General features: G+C 38.5%; 1 protein-coding gene and 1 long non-coding RNA gene across 3 annotated transcripts in view; both read right to left on the bottom strand.

The window, feature by feature from the left end:
* Positions 1–21590, bottom strand: part of LOC138356890 (uncharacterized) — a 160057-nt gene that overhangs the window by 10340 nt on the left and 128127 nt on the right. The window lies entirely within an intron of this gene.
* On the bottom strand, positions 6870–19027 carry LOC138356889 (mediator of RNA polymerase II transcription subunit 6-like). 2 transcript variants are annotated; one of them, XM_069313261.1, is made up of 7 exons: positions 18872–19027; positions 15796–15958; positions 13733–13907; positions 12697–12837; positions 9600–9810; positions 7592–7735; positions 6870–7204 (listed from the first exon to the last, which is right to left on the bottom strand). In XM_069313261.1, exons 1-6 carry the CDS (start codon positions 18888–18890, stop codon positions 7599–7601), a joined length of 846 nt encoding a protein of 281 aa, XP_069169362.1. In that variant the 5' UTR covers positions 18891–19027; the 3' UTR covers positions 6870–7204; positions 7592–7598. The 2 variants fall into 2 exon arrangements, with proteins under 2 accessions (XP_069169362.1, XP_069169363.1); XM_069313262.1 differs by lacking the exon at positions 18872–19027 and adding an exon at positions 18575–18702.

Genomic DNA, 21590 nt, shown 5'->3' with positions numbered 1-21590 from the left:
TGTGAGGAGACATGGCTATTCTGGAAAAAATTGCCGAAGAGGACATACATTACCCAAGAGGAGACGTCACTGCCCGGACACAAGCTAACTTGGGCTAACTTGTGTCAGGATAGGCTAACTCTTGTGCTGTGTGGCGATTTGAAAATTAAACCCTTGCTCGTGTATCATTCCGAAAATCCAAGAGTTTTAAAAAATATATAACGTGCAGAAAAACTGTGATGTGGAGTGGTTTGCCCTGCCATCAAAAAATATCTTCAAGAGAAAAGTTTGACACTCAAGGTCCTGCTTCTCGACAATGCTCCTGCTCATCCTCCAGACTTGGAGGATGCATTGTTGGGGCCACTTTTTTTTTTTTTTAGGGATATTCCTACATGAGCCCTGAGTTTCTGGCTAATGCACCAATGACATGAAGGAGGAGTTTTCAACCTACCTTGTGTTAGGTGTGCAGAGGTCAATGGTTGAACATAATGTCAGGAGCAAAGGGGGGCGTTTGCCTCTTCGAACACAATTGCGACCATCTTCATCTCTTCGAACTATCCTAAATGCTCTCTTCACCTGTCTGACCAAATTGGGTGTCCAGACCACCTTTGAATCTGAAATTGTAAAATTAATAGCAATTTCAGAATATTCAGTCCATTTATACTAACAAAATTATACATACAGTACTGTAATTGAAATTTTACAGAATGATAAAGGCAATTTAGCAACTTTGTTAAAATGCACATGGGGGAAATACATGAAAATAGGTTAATATTGTTTGTAAGGTTGATGGGAAACGTTTATTACTTTTATGATTTAAAAGATGAATAGCCCTAATACTCCATCCTGGGTGCATTCCACCAGGTAATGACCACAGCAAAAGTTTTCCACGAGGCTCTATTGTCACACAAACTTTTCACATTTTCAAACTTGATTCATCTTTTTCCCCCTCGTTCCAGGGGTTTTCTTTAAAAGGTCTTCATGCAAATGCCTTGGTTTCTCACAAATGATGGCCTCTGAAATGCTATCACCTGCTAACTCTTTGTTGTGTATCCAAATTAATAAAACTTTTTAACATCCTCAAGTGTTTGTGTTCTTTGTTTCGGGATTGTTGATATGCCTTTTGCCACTTTAATGTTCATAATGTCCTTTTTCTTAGCAAGTACAGTGCATATTGTTGACATAGATTTGTTGTACTGCCTAGCTAGTTCAACAACCTGTGCACCATTTTGATGTTTATGAATGCTCTCTTGTTTTTCCTCTATGGTCATTCTCACATGTGTTTTCTTGGCTTGAACCTTACCACTGGCTTTCTTGGGACTCATGGCAAGATATGTCATAACAAATTTTATGTTCAAATAGCCAAAAATCCCAAAACAAATGTAATGCTTTACAAAGAATTCTGGCGCGATACTTACTAGGCAGGAGACACTGGTAAACTGAGGCGCGATCACCATGCCACCACGCGCTAGGTCAGCCCATACGTATATCAACAAACTCCTTTCCCGAGGCAAAGTTTGTAACCCGATTCAAATTTTTCGAAGAAATTAGGCTCGTAACCCGAAAAGTTCATAAATATTCATTCGTAAGCCGAGGTGTCACTATATATAACTAAAAAAATTAAACTCAGGATTACTTTCAACCCCCACCCCTTTTGCTCTACTCCATCGCCACCTACCTTCACCCCCCTCTATGATGTACTCTTCCATAGACACCTACCTTTGCCCCCCTCCTCCCCTCTACTCCTCCATCGTCACCTACTTTCACCCCCCCTCCGCTCTACTCCTCCAGGGTCGCAGACAATTTCACGAGCGTGAGAACTACGAGTTCTCTAACCACTCTCACACTCCTACTCTCTCACCAGTGAGGGGGAGGGAAGGAGGGAGGAAATGAAGGAAGAAAGGTGGGGGAGAGAGAATAGGCAGGGGGGAGGAGGGCCTAGATACATTTCATCCATATAGCTAGGTAGACTGAGGGAGAGCTGCTTGCCAAGAGCCCTATCAGACAGGCTTCCTATTCCTCAACCCTCCCTAATATGCCACATCCTGGTCAGGACAACTTGCTCGATTGTTATTCTTGGTGTGACTCGAGAACTGACCTCGAGGCGGGGCATGGGCATGGATTATCTCCCTGGGGCACGCACCTCCCTGCCCCAGCTCTCTCTCTCTCACATAATCTATCAAGGGTCTAACATGAGGTCATTGTGCCTACCAGAAGTGTATATGTCCAAGGCTGGCCACCTGTCTGGACCATTCAAATGTATAAACACGTAATTAGTCTATTAAAATTATATATAATGCTACAATTATAAATTAATTTGTTCATGGTCATTCGTTTATCAGTATTTTAATATGAGGTATATATACGCATGTATGTATACGTTGACGTACACATATATGATTATGTGTATAGAATGATTATGATTATGTGTAATCATATATGATTATATCTAATGGAATGCATTAGTAAGTAATGTGGTGGAGGCTGACTCCATACACAGGTTCAAGTGTAGATATGATAGAGCCCAATAGGCTCAGAAACCTGTACACCTGTTGATTGACGGTTGAGAGGTGGAACTAAAGAGCCAGAGCTCAACCCCAGCAAGCACAATTAGGCGAGTATATGAACGAATGCACATGTACACTTTCAAATGAATTAAGATACCTTGAGATACACAATGACTTAGTTTAAATAGTTTAAACACATTATGGTACTGATTTTGACATGCTGATGTCTGGAAGGGAGAGGGGGTGTGGGGGGTTATTGTCTGAGGTGGCGGACTAGAGGAGGGGGTCAGTGGAAGGATGGTGGCTGGAGGGATCCATTGTTCTAATGGTTATGAAAACAATTATTGATGGCAGGAATTCAGTGGGTGTGTACTTCACCCGCACCATCACCATACTGTGCCCTGCTACAACCCCCCCCCCCACTCCACCCATGCTGTGCGGGGCGTATTACACATTATGGAATAACCGACAGTCTGTCCATTCCTGTCTGCTCGTTATGCTGCCCTTCCTTTTGAAAATTGTCTGCTTTATCGACTTCCTTCAAGACCACACGTTAGCCTCTTATCACGCCCTCTTACCACTCTCAGGGAGCCGGCTCTTCTATACAATAGTTACCACTCAGTCCCCAAGGTGAAAGAGTGTCCGGGCATATGACTTGTTACGTGTACTTATTTGCGATTCGTTTGGGCTGTCACGTGTGGTGATTAGTGTTGGGTAAGGCTAGGCCAGGTCAGACTAGGCTAGGTAAGGCTAGGCCAGGTCAGGTCTGGTCAGGTCTGGTCAGGTCTGGCTAGGCCAGGTCAGGCCAGGCCAGGCTAGGCAGGGTGAGAGAAGTAAAGCGGCAGGTACTTACGTTTCCGAGAAAGTAGCGGCGGTAGTATATTGTTGATTTAGATTCGACGACATCCTGAAGCTAGTAGGTGGCGGCCTCATCGCTCTCGAACTTCTTCTTGTTGTAGGGGATACGAGGCACACCCACACCCTTACATTGATCACATCGCACACTAATATTTTTACTATTTCGGACACCAGATTTGTCTGTTTCGTATATGTATAATTGTTCAATATTAAAACCACAATAGAATGCTCTAAGTACTTTCGTATATTAATACATCTTCAGAAGGAATGGTTCGCTCTGAAGATGTATTAATATAAGAAAGTACTAAAGGAAATTCCTGTTTCAATTCTTCCTCCGTGGTCTGAAACTCTTATTATATATTGTATATACTGAATTATATATACTATGCTTATATAATATATACTGAAATATTGTTACATTTAACGTATGAAACAAAGTGTATATCTGTATTTTTAATAAAATATAAAACATTAATATTTATCAACGTATCTCTGTGAATTACATAATTTATCAGTATTGTACAGCCTGTGATCTCCACCTGGCTGGCCACTGATACCTAAGTAGCTATAATGTAGGAAGCATTGAATACACAGTGCCTAATGTAGGTGGATACATACCTGTTGGTTAGCTTGCGACGATTTCGGGGCTCAACGTCATCACGGCCTGGTCCTCGACCAGGCCTCCTAATATTGTAAGTGCTGCCAAATAGTCATCGTATAATATCATAATGTGTTTACTTTGTTGGTTTATACAAGATTTCATTATATGGTTAAACTTAACCAAGAATAAGTAAATGCACTGGATGTTTATATGATTGCACGGCATTTTTTGTTTACTTAAATTTACATCCTTGCAATATATATACATTTTTTTAAATTAGCAGGCTTGAGTCTCATTTATGTGTTTGAACCTGTCCGATTAAATCTGCCACCCCCAAAATGCCTACATCCAACCCATATCTTCCTTGCCCCCTCACTATCCTTTCAATCTATCCTACCTCACCATTGCCACCTCTCTTCATACCCCTTGTTCTAACACCTTCACTCCCATGTTCAGTTCCACCTTTCAGAGGATGTGTGTGTTTCCAATTCCAAAACTAAGAAAAACCTAAGTAACTGTATTGGGCAAGATGATTGTGTAGAAGTCATTCTAATGGCAACACTGGATAGTGTCAACTTGTTCACCTTCTGTTGCAAATGTGCATGTCTTGCAACTATGTCCCAGAACAAATGAACAAATCCACAAGGGCCGTGACGAGGATTCAAACCTGCGTCCGGGAGCATCCCAGACACTGCCTTAATCGACTGAGCTACGACAATTTGTTCATTTAATGCATCACGTTATTGTGATCTCTGTGTGTGGTATGTCCCAGAAGTGCATCACCTTCACTTCTGGGACATGTGGGTGTTCATTCATATATATATTATTGTCAGATATGCAGGCATCCACTTTAATGGAGAACATGTAATATTTTTCCTTTTTGTAACATGTGCTTGTACAGTATTAAGCATGTTCTCTACAAGTAAGTGGTATTAATCCACTCCTATTTTTGTGTAGAGTTTGTGGGTGTTATTGCAGAACATTTAGGTTTTCATCTGTATATATTCTCTTTCAGAATATTTCTTTTGATAATTATAGAATTGTGGGTGCTTACATGTTTCTTTTTCTCTGAGAATTTTCTTGTGTTAATATGTTCAATTTCTCTTGCAGAACATGTGGGAATTCGGGCCAATTTTCAGGTCACTAAGGACTGTGTTGGCCATGGTCTATTTCTGCTCGGTTTCAACAATGCTGTCTGGAGTGTTGGTCCTTAAAGAACTACGCCACTGAGACACATGCACACCCTAATACTTGTAAGTGCTAAATACCTTAAGATAAGGTTTAACTTCCACAATTACTTTCAAATATTCTACTGTAACAGTTTATTTCAGTCAGTATTAGTTATAGATTTTGGTAAAGTCAGTCTTGTTTAGAGGTCTACCAAGACAATAAGTCGGTTTCCTGTAAATTTAGTAGAAGGTTACTACTGGTTTTGGCTGCATAATAGTTTTTTGCTTTTCATGGGGTCAATTATGAGATTTTCTTGCCAAACTTTAAATATTTTCTTTATCAGGTTACTCATTACATTTGTGTGGAAGTCTTAACACAAAGAAATAGTGCTGGGTCAAGCCAGCACTATTTCCTTGTGTTTGCTTCTGTTGCCTGCTTGATGCCAAGTGTGGTGACTGGTACTACAGTACTTGCAGCAACTATATTAAGAAGTAATATACTTGCTACATACTCATTAGGTTCATGACATGAGAGGTTATGTAGAATTAACAGATCCATATCTCTAAGTGTTCCACATTTCCAAGAAGTTGTACGCTAATTCTTGGTCCACTAATTACAATTTCAAAGTGTACAACTAACTACAATTATTCTCTTCCCAATCTGCTAGATGTTGGTCAGTTTGGCCAAGGTGGCCAACAACTAGCAGGTTGGGAGGAGAGATTAACTGTAATTAGTTGTAAATTTGGAAAATGTAATTAGTGGACCAAGAATTAGCGTACAATTTCTTGGAAATGTGGAACACTTGGAGATATGGATCTGTTAATTTTACATAACCTCTCATGTCATGAACCTAATGAGTATGGAGTAAGTATATTACTTCTTAATATAGTTGATGCAGGTACTGTAGTACCAGAGGATCAATGTCCTGTTATTAGGATCGATGTGAGACGACGACGACACATCCACAACTTTTTTAACGTTCAATTGTTTGTTGCATCTCTCATGCATGTTCTAGTGAGTCCAGCCCCAGTTTTCTAACACTTGGGCTGCACTAAGTGATAGTGGCACTAGAATGCATTATACAACCCAAAAATAACTTTACCAAAATCATGTACTGATCGAATAGACCCCTGTACCTTGAAAGAAGGCCCCTGCATTTGTACATGTTATTAGCAATTGGCAACAGAATCGAATATCATCCCAAGCAGTGGTGCCAATAATTGGCAATTGGCCTTCCTTGAAAACCCTCACACTTACCTTTTTCTACCATATGGTAAGTGTGTGTTAGTTTCAAGGAAGGCTAATTGCCAATTATTGGAACCACTGCTTGGGATGATAATAGATTCTGTTGCCCACTGCTGATAACGTGTACCAATGCAGGGGCCTACTTTCAAGGTACGGGGGCCTATTCGATCAGTACATGATTTTGGTAAAGTTATTCTTGGGTTATATAATGCATTCTAGTTCCACTATCATCTAGTGCAGCCCAAGTGTTAAAAAACTGGGGCTGAACTCACTAGAACATGCTAGATAGAGATGCAACAAACAACTGAAAGATGTGACAAAAACTATTAGGGTTATCAGCAATTTAAGACCTAAATGCTTCTAGCCAAAAATAAAAATTGACTAACATTTTTCTGCAGGTAGCGTTGAACTGTGATGTGAATGAAGTCACGTGTTGCAGGCAGTTGCCGGAGGTAAAGTTTCCTTGACAACTACAAAAAAAATCTGTATTCTTGACAAGAAAATGGAAATTAATAAAATATTTTATTGGTCTTTTGAAATGACAGTATAAGAACGTCAAATAAAGCAGATTGTATGGAAGTAACGTTGGTTATTGTCCCCACACGCCTTGCTTTCTAGATCAATATGATCAAAATTATTACACTTGATTTGCCCTAACAAAGCTCATTACTGTATACATGAATTATATTGAAATTCCAAGAATTATAGTTACAACTTTGTTTGCCATGGGGAATGATTTCAGGCATGTGAAAAACAATTCATTTAGCAACGTTACTGGCAGCCGTTTCAATAATCTTGCACACGTGGCTCCAGAGGCAGCTTTTTAAGACATTACTACACAGGGCTGTAAATGTAAGAATATACATTAGGATCAAACCTTCAAATATTATTCAATATGGTAAGATGAAGAAATCTGCTTGGAACATTTTACAAAGATAATGCAGTTCAAAAAATACTCAATACAGGGCAAAATCAAACTAATTTGTAATTAAGATGACAAAATATGCACCCTGGATAAATATGCCTTCAATACTAGTGTTGGTATCTCCTGTCACAATATTAGACCTTTTTATAAAGTTTTGAATTAACTAGATACATTTAACCAGTGACTGGTGGGGAAAATCAGGTGTTAGCCATTCACGCACATGATAAAGTGAATAATGGTTTTCCATTAACAAATAATCATTCTAAGAATGTGTGTAGTGATTAAAAAAATAAGAATACAATTTACCCAAGGGCTAGGGTCCAGTACGCTGTCTCTTCTCCGGTGGAGGCTTGACAGAGCGCTGTGTCACTGGCTGTGATGACGGTTCGGTCTTCACCTCCACTTTCACTTCAGTCTTGATATCTGTTTTTATGTCCGCTTTGGTGTCGTCTGTATAGGAGATAAACCAAAATTTTATGAACACTCCAAAAACTTTGACTGACAAAGCCTTGGAGGAAGGGAGCATGGGCAGAATTACTCGGGTCCATACAAGCCATCAAATCTAACTACCATGCATTATACTCTGACCTATTTGCTCCAAACATACAGTACAGCACTACCAATTTCTATGAAGTGATGAGAAGACAGTCTGTCCAGAGAAGCTAGACTAGCAGTATTGGGTAAGGAGGTTAAAGATACCACCCATCCAATTACATCTTCCACACTCGCCAGTCACATTATCTCCTGTCTCAGAAGGCTCGCCAGCAAGATTGACCCTTCGGAGACTACGGTCTCTGAAGGGTTCACTGTGATTGTCAGCCCTACAGAGACTACTTTCACATTGATGAGCTCGTCAATTATCAGAGAGGATAACCTAAATTGACAGTCTGTACGACGACAGATTTCAGCAGTGTTAATACCAAGTATTAAAAATTTTAACTTTACCAGGGAGTTACATGAAAATGCCATGCTTAGTAAACTTGGCTTATTACATATGATAAAACAATCCACAGAAATCAAGAATCAAATATCTAAGTCAAATATGCACAATACAAACATCATTTGTACCTGATATATCCTAATTTTTCATGATGTGAATGTCTGTCTCTTATAATTCATCATTTTCTAATATTTTTAAAATCTGAACCATGCCATACAATGAATCAGTCAAGTAGACTGATTACATTAGGTTATATGGAAGCCATGAGTGGTATCATAGCTCAAGAGCCACAAAATGCCTCATGGACTAACCAGGTTGTAATGGTGATGTGGACCTACAGGCTGCTCCATGCAACACACTCTTAGATCAAGTTATTGTAAAACGAGCCTGGTCCCAGAGTAAGCATGGAGACTACAACAACTCTTGGAACTGACTCCAAGTAATGATATAAAATCCTCAGGTCAAGCTACATAATAATGTTGCTGCATATTTCTTTATATTCAACAGCTCTCGATGGTTTTAACTAATCTGTCAAGTGCCAGAGGTACCATTTGCCTACCAACTCATTAACAGAGCTCTATACAAGACCTAGTACTCTCGTTAATTCCCTTCAATAAAAGCTTAATCCATGCATATGAATAAAATGTAACTGATGACTTGATCCAACCTTGATGTTTATCAAGTCCAGGACAGACATCGTCACTTTCATTTGCTATGTGTAGGTTGGGATATTTGTTGCAGCCATGTTATTGTGAATTATTCTCTGCACTCAGTGGCTGTTATTAATAGTGCTGCTAATGTTTATTCTATTAAGAGTAGCTTCTGCAAGACAATCCGTTAGTAGCTACAGTGTGGCCATCTCTCCATTCAGAAGTACCACCTGACCTGTAGTCAGTTTATGCTAGATGCCAGACTAAAACTGCTATAACCATTTATCATTATTATCATTATTACGGTAATGCCCTGCCTAGCAGTGGGCTGGCCTGTTCCTTTACCGCCTATTCACCAATGTATCTACATGCTTCAACATCAACAACAACAATACATGCTCAAACGCATTGGGTGTCTAAATACACCCCCCCACCCCCCCTCCTCCTTCCACCTGAGTAACTGGTCAGGGGCCCCAGAAGCTACTCGCTAACCACTTGTTTAACTGACGGCCGATGGGTACCCACAAGGTTCGCGCCATCTCTGATGTCATTGGCCCGTATATATACAGCTCGCCGGCGTCCAGTCATCAGAATATACTTCGTGCTCGTGACTAGATGCCATATGACCATAAACTGATGACTAGTTATTTTATTTTGAATATAAACCACTTGATGGGCTCTGATGAAAAAGCAAAATCTTACTGTGCAAATATGGACAAAATACCTGTCTTCACACCATCCTGTTGTGTTGGTTGCTGGGATTGCTGTTGCTGCTGTGATTGCTGCTGTGCTGGTTGTTGTGCTGACTGCTGTGCTGGCTGCTGTGCCTGATTTGGGAACTTGTATGGAAATTTGGCATGAAGGTCTTCTAACAGAGAATCCACCCGTCGACGCTGGAATGCTGATCCTGGGTCTACCCGCCTTCCCTGTCCAACCTGAAAACAGTTTTTGGTACTGTATTTTGGTACAGTATTAACAGTGAGCTTATGGACAGAACCTCGAGAAAACCTTCATCAAGGAATCTTGAGAAAACTGTGAAGACAACAAACTGTGCAGAGCAAAGCTCTCAAGTTAACCAATGATAACTAACTCACGTTAATCAATACACCAGAAATCTTGTTTGCAAAATGAATAAACAAAAAAACCATACTCTGCAACTGGTGTTTTTCCACAATCTGTCTAAAGTCAACTTGTGTTTAGGATCAAGAATGCTGATAAAGCATTTAGCTATACAGGAGTTGCAACCATTGTAGGCATTAAGCTTTTTGACTAGTCACAACAAGAGTACAGCATTCAGTACTCCAATGTATGGATGAAAACTAAGAACCTAGGTACTAAAACCACAAGGTCAATTAGATCCAACAGAGTACATGGGATGCAAGAAGAATGGAATTGAATCCTGTTTGACTCAAAATGCATGAAAAGGTTCAGTAACACTATTTTAAAAGTTTACACAGTTAAGTGAAATATTACCTTGAGTCTATCACTAGCATATGAACGTGAGCAGTGTACAATGGAAGTATTATAGACAAGAGATGTGGATATGTGTATTAAACTAAAACACATCAGCCTAGTAATTGATCAACATGTCAACACTTTGGGTATAGAATGGTAATGTGCAATTGAAGCAAGAATGTAGGGGTGGGGGGTACCTAATGCATGTAATGTGTATGACCCAGGGAGTGGGGCATATTATATATGTAAGGATATTCCTAACAAGCTAAGGAATCCTAACTAAGGAATCCTAACAAACTAAGGAACATCCTAAGGATGTTCCTAATATGTAACGATATGTTCCTAACAAACAGAACCCAGAATGTAATAGTCAACAAAGTAAAATCTGAATCATGCACTGTTAAAAGCTCAGTTCCTGAAAGTACCATGCTTGCTCCGCTACTTTTCCTCATCCTCATATCTGATATAGACAAGGATATAAAATTTATAATACTGTACCATCCTTTGCAGATGACACTAAAAATTTTCATGAGAGTAGACAATATAGAGGACATGGCACACTTCCAATCTGGTGTTAATAAAGTCTTTCAATGGGCCACAGAAAATAACATTTAATGAGGATAAATTCCAGTTACTGCATTATGAAAAAACAAAAACATCAAAGCAGAAACCACTTGTATAAGTCAAACCACACTATTGAAAGAAAATGTGATGTGAAAGATTTAGATGTAATCTTGTTGGAAGACCTTACATTTAAAGAACACAGCAAAGGTTGTCACAACTGCAAGAAAAATGACAGATTGGATAAAAAGAACTTACCAACAAAAAAAATGTCATGACAAACATGATACTCTTTAAGATGGTGCTCGCTAGAGTGGAATATTATTGCACACTAACAGCCCCATTTAAAGCTGGAGAAATTGCTGACCTGGAATGTGTGCAAAGATCTTTTACCACTAGAATCCACTTGCTAAAACTTCTCAATTATTGGGACTGCCTAAAAACTTTAAATCTGTATTCCCTAGAGTGCAGGTGGGAGATGCATAATAATTTACATTTGGAAAATATTAGAAGGGCTGGTTCCAAATCTGCACATAGAAATAACACCGTGAGATCAGAAGGCATGTCAAGATGAGCAAAATAGCTCGAGTGAAAAGCAGAGGTGCAATAGGTAAGTTGAGGGAGAACCCGATGTTCATCAAATGCCTAAACTTTTCAACACTCTTCCCCCTATATGAGGGAGCCGGTCGGCCGAGCGGACAGCACACTGGACTTGTGATCCTGTGGTCCTTCGTTCGATCCCGGGCGCCGGCGAGAAACAATGGGCAGAGTTTCTTTCACCCTATGCCCTCTGTTACCTAGCAGTAAAATAGGTACCTGGGTGTTAGTCAGCTGTCACGGGCTGCTTCCTGGGGGTGGAGGCCTGGTCGAGGACCAGGCCGTGGGGACACTAAAAGCCCCGAAATCATCTCAAGATAACCTCAAGAAGGAAAGGGGCGGGTTGCACACAATTTACATTTGAGCAAGGCATGCAACATATGTGGGGTTAAGTATATAAAAAAGTGCTGTATATACCTGTAGTAATGTCTTATGAATATTTGATAAGCATGAAGAACAAAATGAGTTGAGTAAATGTTCAATGAGTAGTTTGTGCAAACAAACAGTATATATGTGTCAGCAGTACTCGAGATGAAGAGTGTAGTGCAGAACCGAGAGGCAATGCAAGCAAGTAAATGACCTAACATAAGTTATACAAACACGACAGGTAGTCAGAAACACCAGTCCTGAAATTTTTAAAATGTCTTGAATTTGAAAGGTCTTTGAAAATGTGAGGAGTTTAGTGATCTTATTAAATGCATCACTAGGCATCAGACCCAATAAAAAGTAAAAATGAACTTTGGAGAGTTAATTTTTCAATTTCCTGCTTCAGTGAAGAAAAACATGAACAATGTGACTATTCTTAATTTTCTTTTGGATATTTTCCATTCTATGCAAATATCCATAAGCAAATTCCAGTTAGTTATGGAAAGAAATTCCTATTGGTTTGTATAAATAAAATTATTTTAATAAATGTGCTTTAATTAAGGAAAATAAAAATTGAATTTGAAGTAACAGCTGATACAGTAGCTTCATTAACACAAATTTCTGGATAGTATTAAGAAAAATGCAATATACGAAAACAGGAGCTCTATAGGGGATAATTTTCTCAATCTTCCGAGCCTTCTCAAATACGTATGAGATGTACATACACCTATCTTCTACCTCCACCCTTCCCCTAGATGCACATATACGATGACCTTTGTAAACACAACATATACCCAACATTTAGCAAATCTAATCTAACACCAAGATAATGTTTAAGTTACCTTCTTCTCCTTATCCTTTTTCTGCTGCTCAGCCTGCTCTAACTGATTTCGGAACTGCCACCAATATCCGCGCGATGGGTGATAGTGTGAGAAGGACTGCATCTCTGTGAAAGCGCTTGTCAGGTTGCTTACCGCTGCCAGCTGTGAAGGATACATTTATGACAATAATGATAGAAGAGAAGCAAATTACAAATGAGAAGAATTAAACAAGAATACCTAGTAATGATGTAATCAAACAGAAAAGGGCTACAAATATAAGAAAAAGTCTTTTGTGGTAAATTCAATGAAAGAAGAAGAGAAAGGATAAGAAGGGGAAAAGGAAGAGCAGGAAAAATTATGAGCAGGAAAAGGAAGAATTGGAGGAAGAATAGAAGGCAGAACTTCAAAACATAGTGTACCAAGAAGTTAAATTAGCCAAAGCTTTGCAATAGTTAACAGTAAACAAACTCAGTGTAAGCACTGATCAGAGGACCTCAATATGACTAACAGCCTTCCTGTCCTTGACAATGGTACACCACAATCAATATAGATATATAAATATGAAGTACAGTAATGGTAAATCCATTAAATAGATTTACCATACAGTAAATCCATTTAATATATGGTAAATGGATAAAAGGGTATAACCAAAGGGGACATAAATGAGATTTTAAATATATCAATACAAAAAAGAACTCAAAACAAATTATATTAATTGCAGACGTTTAGACTAAAAAAAAAACTGGGTAAATACTGGTTTGGAAACTGTGTTGTCAATTTACAGAACAAATTGCCAAGCAACATAATGAATGTGGGATCATTAGATTGCTTGAAGCATAGGTTAGACATATATATTAGAAGTTTGGGCAGAAATAAACAGCAGTGGCCTCATGTAGGCAAATAGGCCTTCAGTTCCTTGATTCTTATGTTATGGGTGTAAGTATGAGTGTATCAAGTTTTGAGAAAACAGGAATGGTTGGATACTCCCTTCAACTGCCTACCTGCATGCTCTTGTCAAGCAGGAAATAACATACTGGAGACAGAGATATTATCTCACCACTCTAGAGTTGATGACAGAGCCCAAATCTGGCGTCTGAAATACTTGTCCGCCGATGATGTGGTAGTTGGCAAGAGGATTGACTTGTGTTGGGGAGAAACGCTGCTGCTTGCGGATGATGTAGAGAATGGGCTCCTGTGTGTGCAGCAGCATATATTCCACTCCCTGCATGTGGCTGTGGGGAGAAGTGAACATATTTTATACTGCATTGCTCCAAGTAAAAAGTATACAAAGTTGTGCAAAGATGCACTCAAACTAGGGGGGGGGGGAGGGTCTCGACTCAGATCTCTCATTTTCAAAATCAAGCATGCTAACACATACACCATGTGCAAAGTATGCTCTCTAAATGATTCCTCAACCTCTTCACATTCTTCTTCTTCCCCCATTTGCAAATGATGGAACTTCTTCAGTAAATATGTGGGGTAGATTCTATTATAGTTCAGCCCCTCAAAAATGGATAGTTCTAGCAGGAGCTTGACATCAGACAGAACAGTAGAGTCCTAGTTCTGTGCAAGGGGATTTAATATAGACTGCCTTCATGCACCTTTAAAATGTAGATGATTGATTAATTTTAATATATAAATTTTACCTTGTACGACTCCGATATAAAAAATATTTCAATATTCTCCTCTCCATATGCACATACCAATAGTTATTTTGACTTTCTTTTTTTTTCTTCCATTTAATGACTTGCATTCTTAAAATATGTGGCTATTAGTAATTCATAACTTCTTTAATGTTATATAATTACCATTGTTGGGGGACAGGAAGACTGTATGTATGTACCTTAGGCTTGTATCAAAGTCCCCTTAAGTCGAACTACTGACCTTTTCAAGGGTGCAACCCCATATACTGTATATCTTACAGTCTGCAGTCATTGTTGTTTACTCTTTGCACACCTTATCATCCATCGTTTCATTCTCAGGAAGCAATCGCACTTTCCCATTCAAATCACCTGTAACTGATTCTATAACATGTTAATATCAAACTTTTTTTTTCCCATTCTCACTTCTGATGTCAAATGGGACAAATGCAATCATCACCTTTTCAAATCTGAATATTATGCAAAAAACACCAAAAACTACACCAGTGACATTCATTGCACTATACCAATTTTAATTTATTAGGAGCCCAACTATCCCTCTCCAACTCCTACCCATGTACTGTATGTAAAGAAACACCTAATTTCAAAGTAGACTTTATTGAAGTTGATTCGCCTGTAAGGGGTTTCACTGTTCTCTTTATGTTGCCTTCCATGAAGGTGACAGATTCCTCATTTCACTCTTCATTCTTATTTCCTCCAGGCTTTGCTTCAAACACTTTACCCATCAAACATTCCCCCCCCTTAAAACATTTCAACACTTCCAATGCTTTTGGTTCATTTATTTCCCTCACTCTTCATACAAGCCTGCTGTTATTTTCTAGGGCTCAGACAGGCATGAGCCCTAGAACAGAGGCTAAGTTTACTATTCGTGTGAAGAAATTTTGAAAGACGAGTTCTCAAAACAATCTCCCCAGCTGAATTTTGGTGCAAGTTTAAAAGCCTGCATATCTTACTTCACTTCCGGTAACTAATGTGTTAATAGATAATGTTAACATAAAAAAAAATAAAAAAAGTACAGTAATTTAGTATACAGTACAGTATTTGGTAACTTCTTCAGTACATTCTTGATTACCTAAACTAATCAAGACTTATCAGTGCAACAATACACAGTACATATAATCTGGAGAATCAGAAAATCAAAAAGTTTCCCAGTCGAGGCTCTCTCCAAGATACCCTACCACCTTTCACATCTCGAGACCCTAAACAAACTGGGCCCCACTGTCTCACTAGGTTATGATACCCTATTTATCCAAATTATCTTTGAACATTATCCATCCACTAGACGGATGATCTGGAGACCTTACACAAACCAGACACTGGTTGGTTAATCTAAATATTTCTAGAATCAAGTACTGTACCTGTATAAATATTTTCATTATTAAAATGTATAAATACAGAAATAAATTTCTTGGATCAGAGCTCATTTTTATGGGGTTGTAAAAATTAAACAAAAGCTTACGTGAGCTGATCGACCCTCGTGTTTTGCTGCATCTTGATGAATTCGTTGTTGCAGTCCCTTGAATAGAAAGGGTTCGTCCTCTCACCGAAGTACTCCATGATGTTGGTCGAGTTAAGGTGAGGCACCCACATGCTGTCATGCCACGATATGTGTAATGGGTTGTCTGCCGGGGATACAATGTCTTACTATTCACATGACTCATTAAATACTAAAGACCAATTAAAATTGAATTACAACAAAATTAATAAAATACCTAATTGAAAGATGCAATCATTTTCTACTTTTCTATAATTATTAATAAATTCAACCATATTTACTGTATTATAAATCTCATTGTATTTACCTTAACATCTGTACAGTATATGAATCAATCAATCTAAAGCTGTCCAACTTTAAGCTTCTCTCATTCAGTGTTATGTCACTGCCAGCTGGATGTAACAGTTCTGCCAAAATCTTAAGTTTAATAAATATCCAATTTACCTTTTTGTCACTCTAGTGGATGAGAAGGAAGGAAAAGGAAGAGAAAACCAAGGCTAGCTGTAAACACACTACAGTATTATAAAATAAATGCGACAAGATGAACTCTTGACTTGAAGGCTCAACACAGTAACCTGTCAGTCTCTCAGTCTATGATTATGCCTATTTGGAGTACAATAAAGTAGGCACAAATCCAATTAGACAATATGCAGAAAAATTGTGTGCAGAATGCATGACCAATTTCACACTCCCCTAAGAACAATGTCATATGTTTATAATGCTTTTTTCTCAAATGCCAGAAGCCTAATAAATAAATTTGACACATTGTGTACATGTACCAAGGCTCAGAATCCTAATATTATTGGTATCAGCAAACATAGGAATGAGAAAAGATAATGGAAGGGAAATTCTATCTACGAGGCTACCACTTGCCTTTCCAAGAGCTTGACTGCAAACAAGAGCATTAGGATTTGACTGCAAACAAGAGCTGGATTACTTGACTGCAAACAAGAGCTGGAGGACTTGACTGCAATCAAGTCCTATTACACTTATATAAAGAGGAACCCCTCCCCCCTCCAAAAAAAAAACTACATTATGACCCTTGAGATGAGAGAAACCAAGTTATAATCGACAACAAATGGCAGCCAACATGCTGAAGGAATACTTTACCTCAGTATTTGCCATAAAACAAATGACATCCCAATACCCACACACATGTTTGAAGTAGAAGAGAATAAATTAAGGGCTAGTCATATAACATGCTTCATACCTACCATATTAGTAATGTGAGCATGTGGCAGATTGAGAAAGATAAGAACAGAATTATGCCACCAGTCATTTCAAGTTGCTCAGTAAGTCAAGAGCTGAAATATAAAACAATGCCAAAAATCCCTTAGGAATAATGAAACGAGCCATTGACTTTAAAGAAAAGAAAGTGGTTATTGAACGGTACAGATCTCTGGTGCACTCCAAAGCTAAGCCAACTCTCATACACGGAAAGGGTGAGGGCTTCGGAATTAACACTAAAAATCATGTATGACAGGGCTGATCTCATGGCTTCCTTTAAGTACATTTCTTAGGAGGAATAGGGGGGAGGGGGATTCTCTGACAAGTTGTCAAAGCCATAAATAATAAGACGGTACTCCGGTTAAAAATTCTACTGGTAAAATGTCTTGAGAATAATGAGGGAACCTTTGACAAGCTGCCAGAGTCCTCTCTCCATCTAGGCCACTGGAGATGATGGCTCTCAGGTAAATTCAGGTAAATAGTTTTTTATACACTGGTCATATCATTCATAAAACCTACTTTTATATACTGTACTATAAATTTCATATTTTGCAATATGAATTGCAAAATACTGTAGAGCTATTAATAGAAGCTTTATTTAATTTAGGGCAGTCCCTGTCGGGCAGTGGTAAATCACTCCCCTAGCACTTCGAGCACTTTGGCCTAGGTTTGTATCCTGGCTGGGGAGGATTGACTGGGCCCCAATCCTTAACTGTAGTCTCTGTTCACCTAGCAGTGAATTGGTACCTGGTTGCTAAACAATTTGGCGGGTCATATTCCGGGAAAAATTATGATTAAAGACCTGCCCGAAATGCTATGCGTGCTAGTAGCTTTACAAGAATGTAAGAACTCTTGCATATATAAATAAAATAAAAAATAAAAAAATAAAATAAAATATGCAACTCCTGTACCTTTAAATTTACTTCTAACAATCTTATATATATATATATATATGCATATTTTATGAATAAACTATTAGTATTAGTATTATTATCTATATTATTAGGGTTGGTAAGGTCAGGCTTTAAAATCTGTAAGCGAACTGTTACCTGTACGAAGCAGCTCGTATCATTTCCAGTCTGAGGTCAGCTCTAAGACCGAGTTAATGGCTACTTCGTGCAGTTTAAAATTTCTGATTCAAGCCAACCTAACCTAACAAAAGATATACATTAGGAAACTGTAATCATTAGCCAGTCGAGTGCTCGATGAGTGGGACGTCAAATCGTGTATGAGCATTTTGAGCAAGCTCATTTCTCTATTTTTTTTATATTTTTTTTATTTTTTTAAATTGTTAAAAAAATTAATCTGTTTAAATTTGATGCTTTTTTCTTAATTGCTAAAACTGCATATAAGGCTGGCTAAGCTAAGACTTTGTAAGGTTGGTGAGGCTTTAAAAATCCCTTGGCTAACCACCTGGAGAACGAGACGACGTGAATCCTGACCACATCCCCCCCAAAAAATTTACTTGGCCTCAGCCGTGTCTACCCCACACCACAATTTATCGCACAATGGTTACCTTGAGGTGTTTTCGGGGCTTAGCGACCCCATGGCCCAGTCCTCGACCAGGCCTGGGGTCTCCTATGTTGGTTGGGAACTAACATAATACAACTAAATATATCCCCAATTATATAAGAGTTAAAAGAGAGGGAGAGATTCAATCGGATTAGGTTAACTGACAGTGAAGGAAGGAGTCAAAAGGAAAGAGAGTCGAACCCCAGACCAGGAAAAACTCGGGTCTAAAACACCATAACAAAAAATAAACGAGATATTGCTGTCACAACATCATAAGATTGACATTCCAAGTGTTATTCACCTTTAGATTGGTCAGCCATGATCGCAGCTGTGATAACTCGACTCTTATGGCGAGAGATGTATGCTTATACAACAGGAAGCTGTTATTGTTGTTGTATGTGAGTTGGGGGGGGGTATAAGTCACTTGGTACACAAGACGAATCGTACACATATTTGGTTATCATTTCGGACTCAATATCTGTATGTTTCGTATAAATATGATTGATCAATATTAAAAACCATAATGCTATTAACAGTTGAAATCTTCTAGTTAAAAGGTGTATAATTATTGAATGACGTTGAGTGATGGACATACTCATAAGAACGACGCTCGCCAGCGTTAACATCACTCATCTGAAGGACCACAAACATGATCGAACGCACAAATCACTAGACTGTGGGCAGTTTTTTTTTATTTATATATACAAGAGTTCTTATGTCCTTGTAAAGCCACTAGCACGAATAGCGTTTCGGGCAGGTCCTTAATCCTATTTTTTTCCCGGAATAAGACCCGCTAAATCGCTTAAAACAACACATTCACTGTTTCAGAGGTATGCCACCAGACTAGTCCTAGAACTGAGAGATATGAGCTACGAGGAAAGGCTAAGGGCGCTGAATCTCACATCCCTGGAAGACAGAAGAGTGGGAGGAGACATCAGACAATTCCATGATGACATGGAATTGACAGAGTGGACAAAGACAAACTATTTAGCACAGGTGGAACACGCACAAGGGGACACAGGTGGAAATTTAGTATGCAAACGAACCATAGAGACACTAGAAGCAATCTTTTCTCAGTGTCAGAGTAGTTAACAAAAGGTGAAGTGATGATGTGGTGGAGGCAGACTCCATACACAGTTTCAAATTTAGATATGAGAGAGCCCAGTAGGCTAAAAAATCTGTACACCTGTTGATTGACGGACGGTTGAGAGGCAGGACCAAAGAGCCAAAGCTCAACCCCCGCAAGCACAACTAGGTGAGTACTGCTGGGTGAACAGAGGCTACAGTTAAAGATTAGCGCCCAGTCAATTTTCCCCTGGCCGGAATACAAACCCCAGGTCAAAGCTCTCGCGAAGCACCGGAGCTGAAACAGAATGTCATAACCTGATGTTCTGTCAGATACCATTTCTAGTGTGGGGTTTATCTATTGATAGATATTAGGATACTAGATAGACAACTTGTAAATATTGCATATTGCACCAAGTAATGCCAAGAAAAAAAAAAAAAAAAAAATATATATATATATATATATATATATATATATATATATATATATATATATATATATATATATATATATATATATATATATATATATATATATATATATATATATATATATATATATATATATATATATATATAAAAGAGGTGGGTGAGGGCCTCATTGGGAAAACTAGAGACTCAAGAGCGGCCAATTTCATGTTGAAGCGCCTCAGTGTCGCAGTTCAGAGGGAAAATGCGTGCTGTATCTAGGGTACGCACCGGACCTCCGAAGAGCTGGACGAGGTCTTCAAACACTGATTGTTATATAAGTGTGTGTTCTCTGTAAACTGTAGCATTGCAATAAAATCAAATAAAACTAAATTAATAAAATATAATAGGCGTGGTAAGAGAGGAAAAGATTAAAGTGTTCATTGAGTGATCTGTGTATTTGTACTCACTGAATTTGTGAGTTCCTTGACGGACTTGAAGAAGAGGGGGGCAGAAATAGCCTAAGCTACTGTATTCCTTTGAGATAGAGTAGCATCCATATCAGAAGATATTTAAAAAAATTGTATAACTCCCTTTCCATAAAAATCTATTACAAAATCCACCATGAGCTCTTTTTAATGGCAAAATTTAGCCATTTTGTGTAACGACTGTTATAATCTCATACATTTAATAATCATAGTAATCGAAATATTCATATTTTTTATATACAAGAGATGAAACAGAAAGCCATAAGCTAGATCTATGTGTCGCTCCTGAGGACGTCAATAAGGAGACGAACTTTTAGCAAATACCTTCCTGTGATTGGCTGTTGCTGGGAATGCCAACACTCTATAAATTATATGCAAACTAAGAAATAAGTCTTTTTGCACAACAATCTCTTTATTCCAAACACAACCTCTTCGTTATGTACAAGACAGAAATTTCCATCTACCTGAATAATCGAGTTCAATTAGAGAACGGATCATTGTATCATCAATATTAATTGCGTGAGGCAACCCCCACTGATGACGTCACAAGTCAGGTAGCCAACCCATGTTTCTGTAACACCCGTTACATCCTGCAATATTTAATTATCACTTTATTAATGCTTATAAATACTTAACCCTTCACTTTTTAGGTCGATTAAAGTTGAAACAGAATATCATAAGCAAGGATGGTGTGCTGAATAAAGATGATTTATTAAGTGGGTGGAGCCTTTACCTGATCCCTTCCTGTGATTGGCTGTTGTGCGAATGTCAACAAAGAATATCTACCAATAATATGCCATTTATTATGCACCCCATACCATCTTGGGGCGGAGCTTGGAACCTCCTACCCGAGCACAACAACCCGCCTTATGGGTTGCTGTTTGGCTATTTATAGTGCGTTGGAAAAAAAAGAGATGGCGCTAGTTGTATTTTGTGGGGTAATTTGTTATAAGTGTAATTTGATGTCAACAGATGGCGTAAGCTGTATCTTATGGCTACTATTGACCAGCTAGTTGTTAGTGTTCTCTTTTGCCGACAGATGGCATCAGCTGTATCATT

This window comes from Procambarus clarkii, chromosome 75 (assembly GCF_040958095.1).
Source record: "Procambarus clarkii isolate CNS0578487 chromosome 75, FALCON_Pclarkii_2.0, whole genome shotgun sequence".
NCBI lineage: Eukaryota > Metazoa > Arthropoda > Malacostraca > Decapoda > Cambaridae > Procambarus > Procambarus clarkii.
Note: the sequence above shows the minus strand (reverse complement) of the source record. Positions and strands in the feature narration are given on the sequence as shown.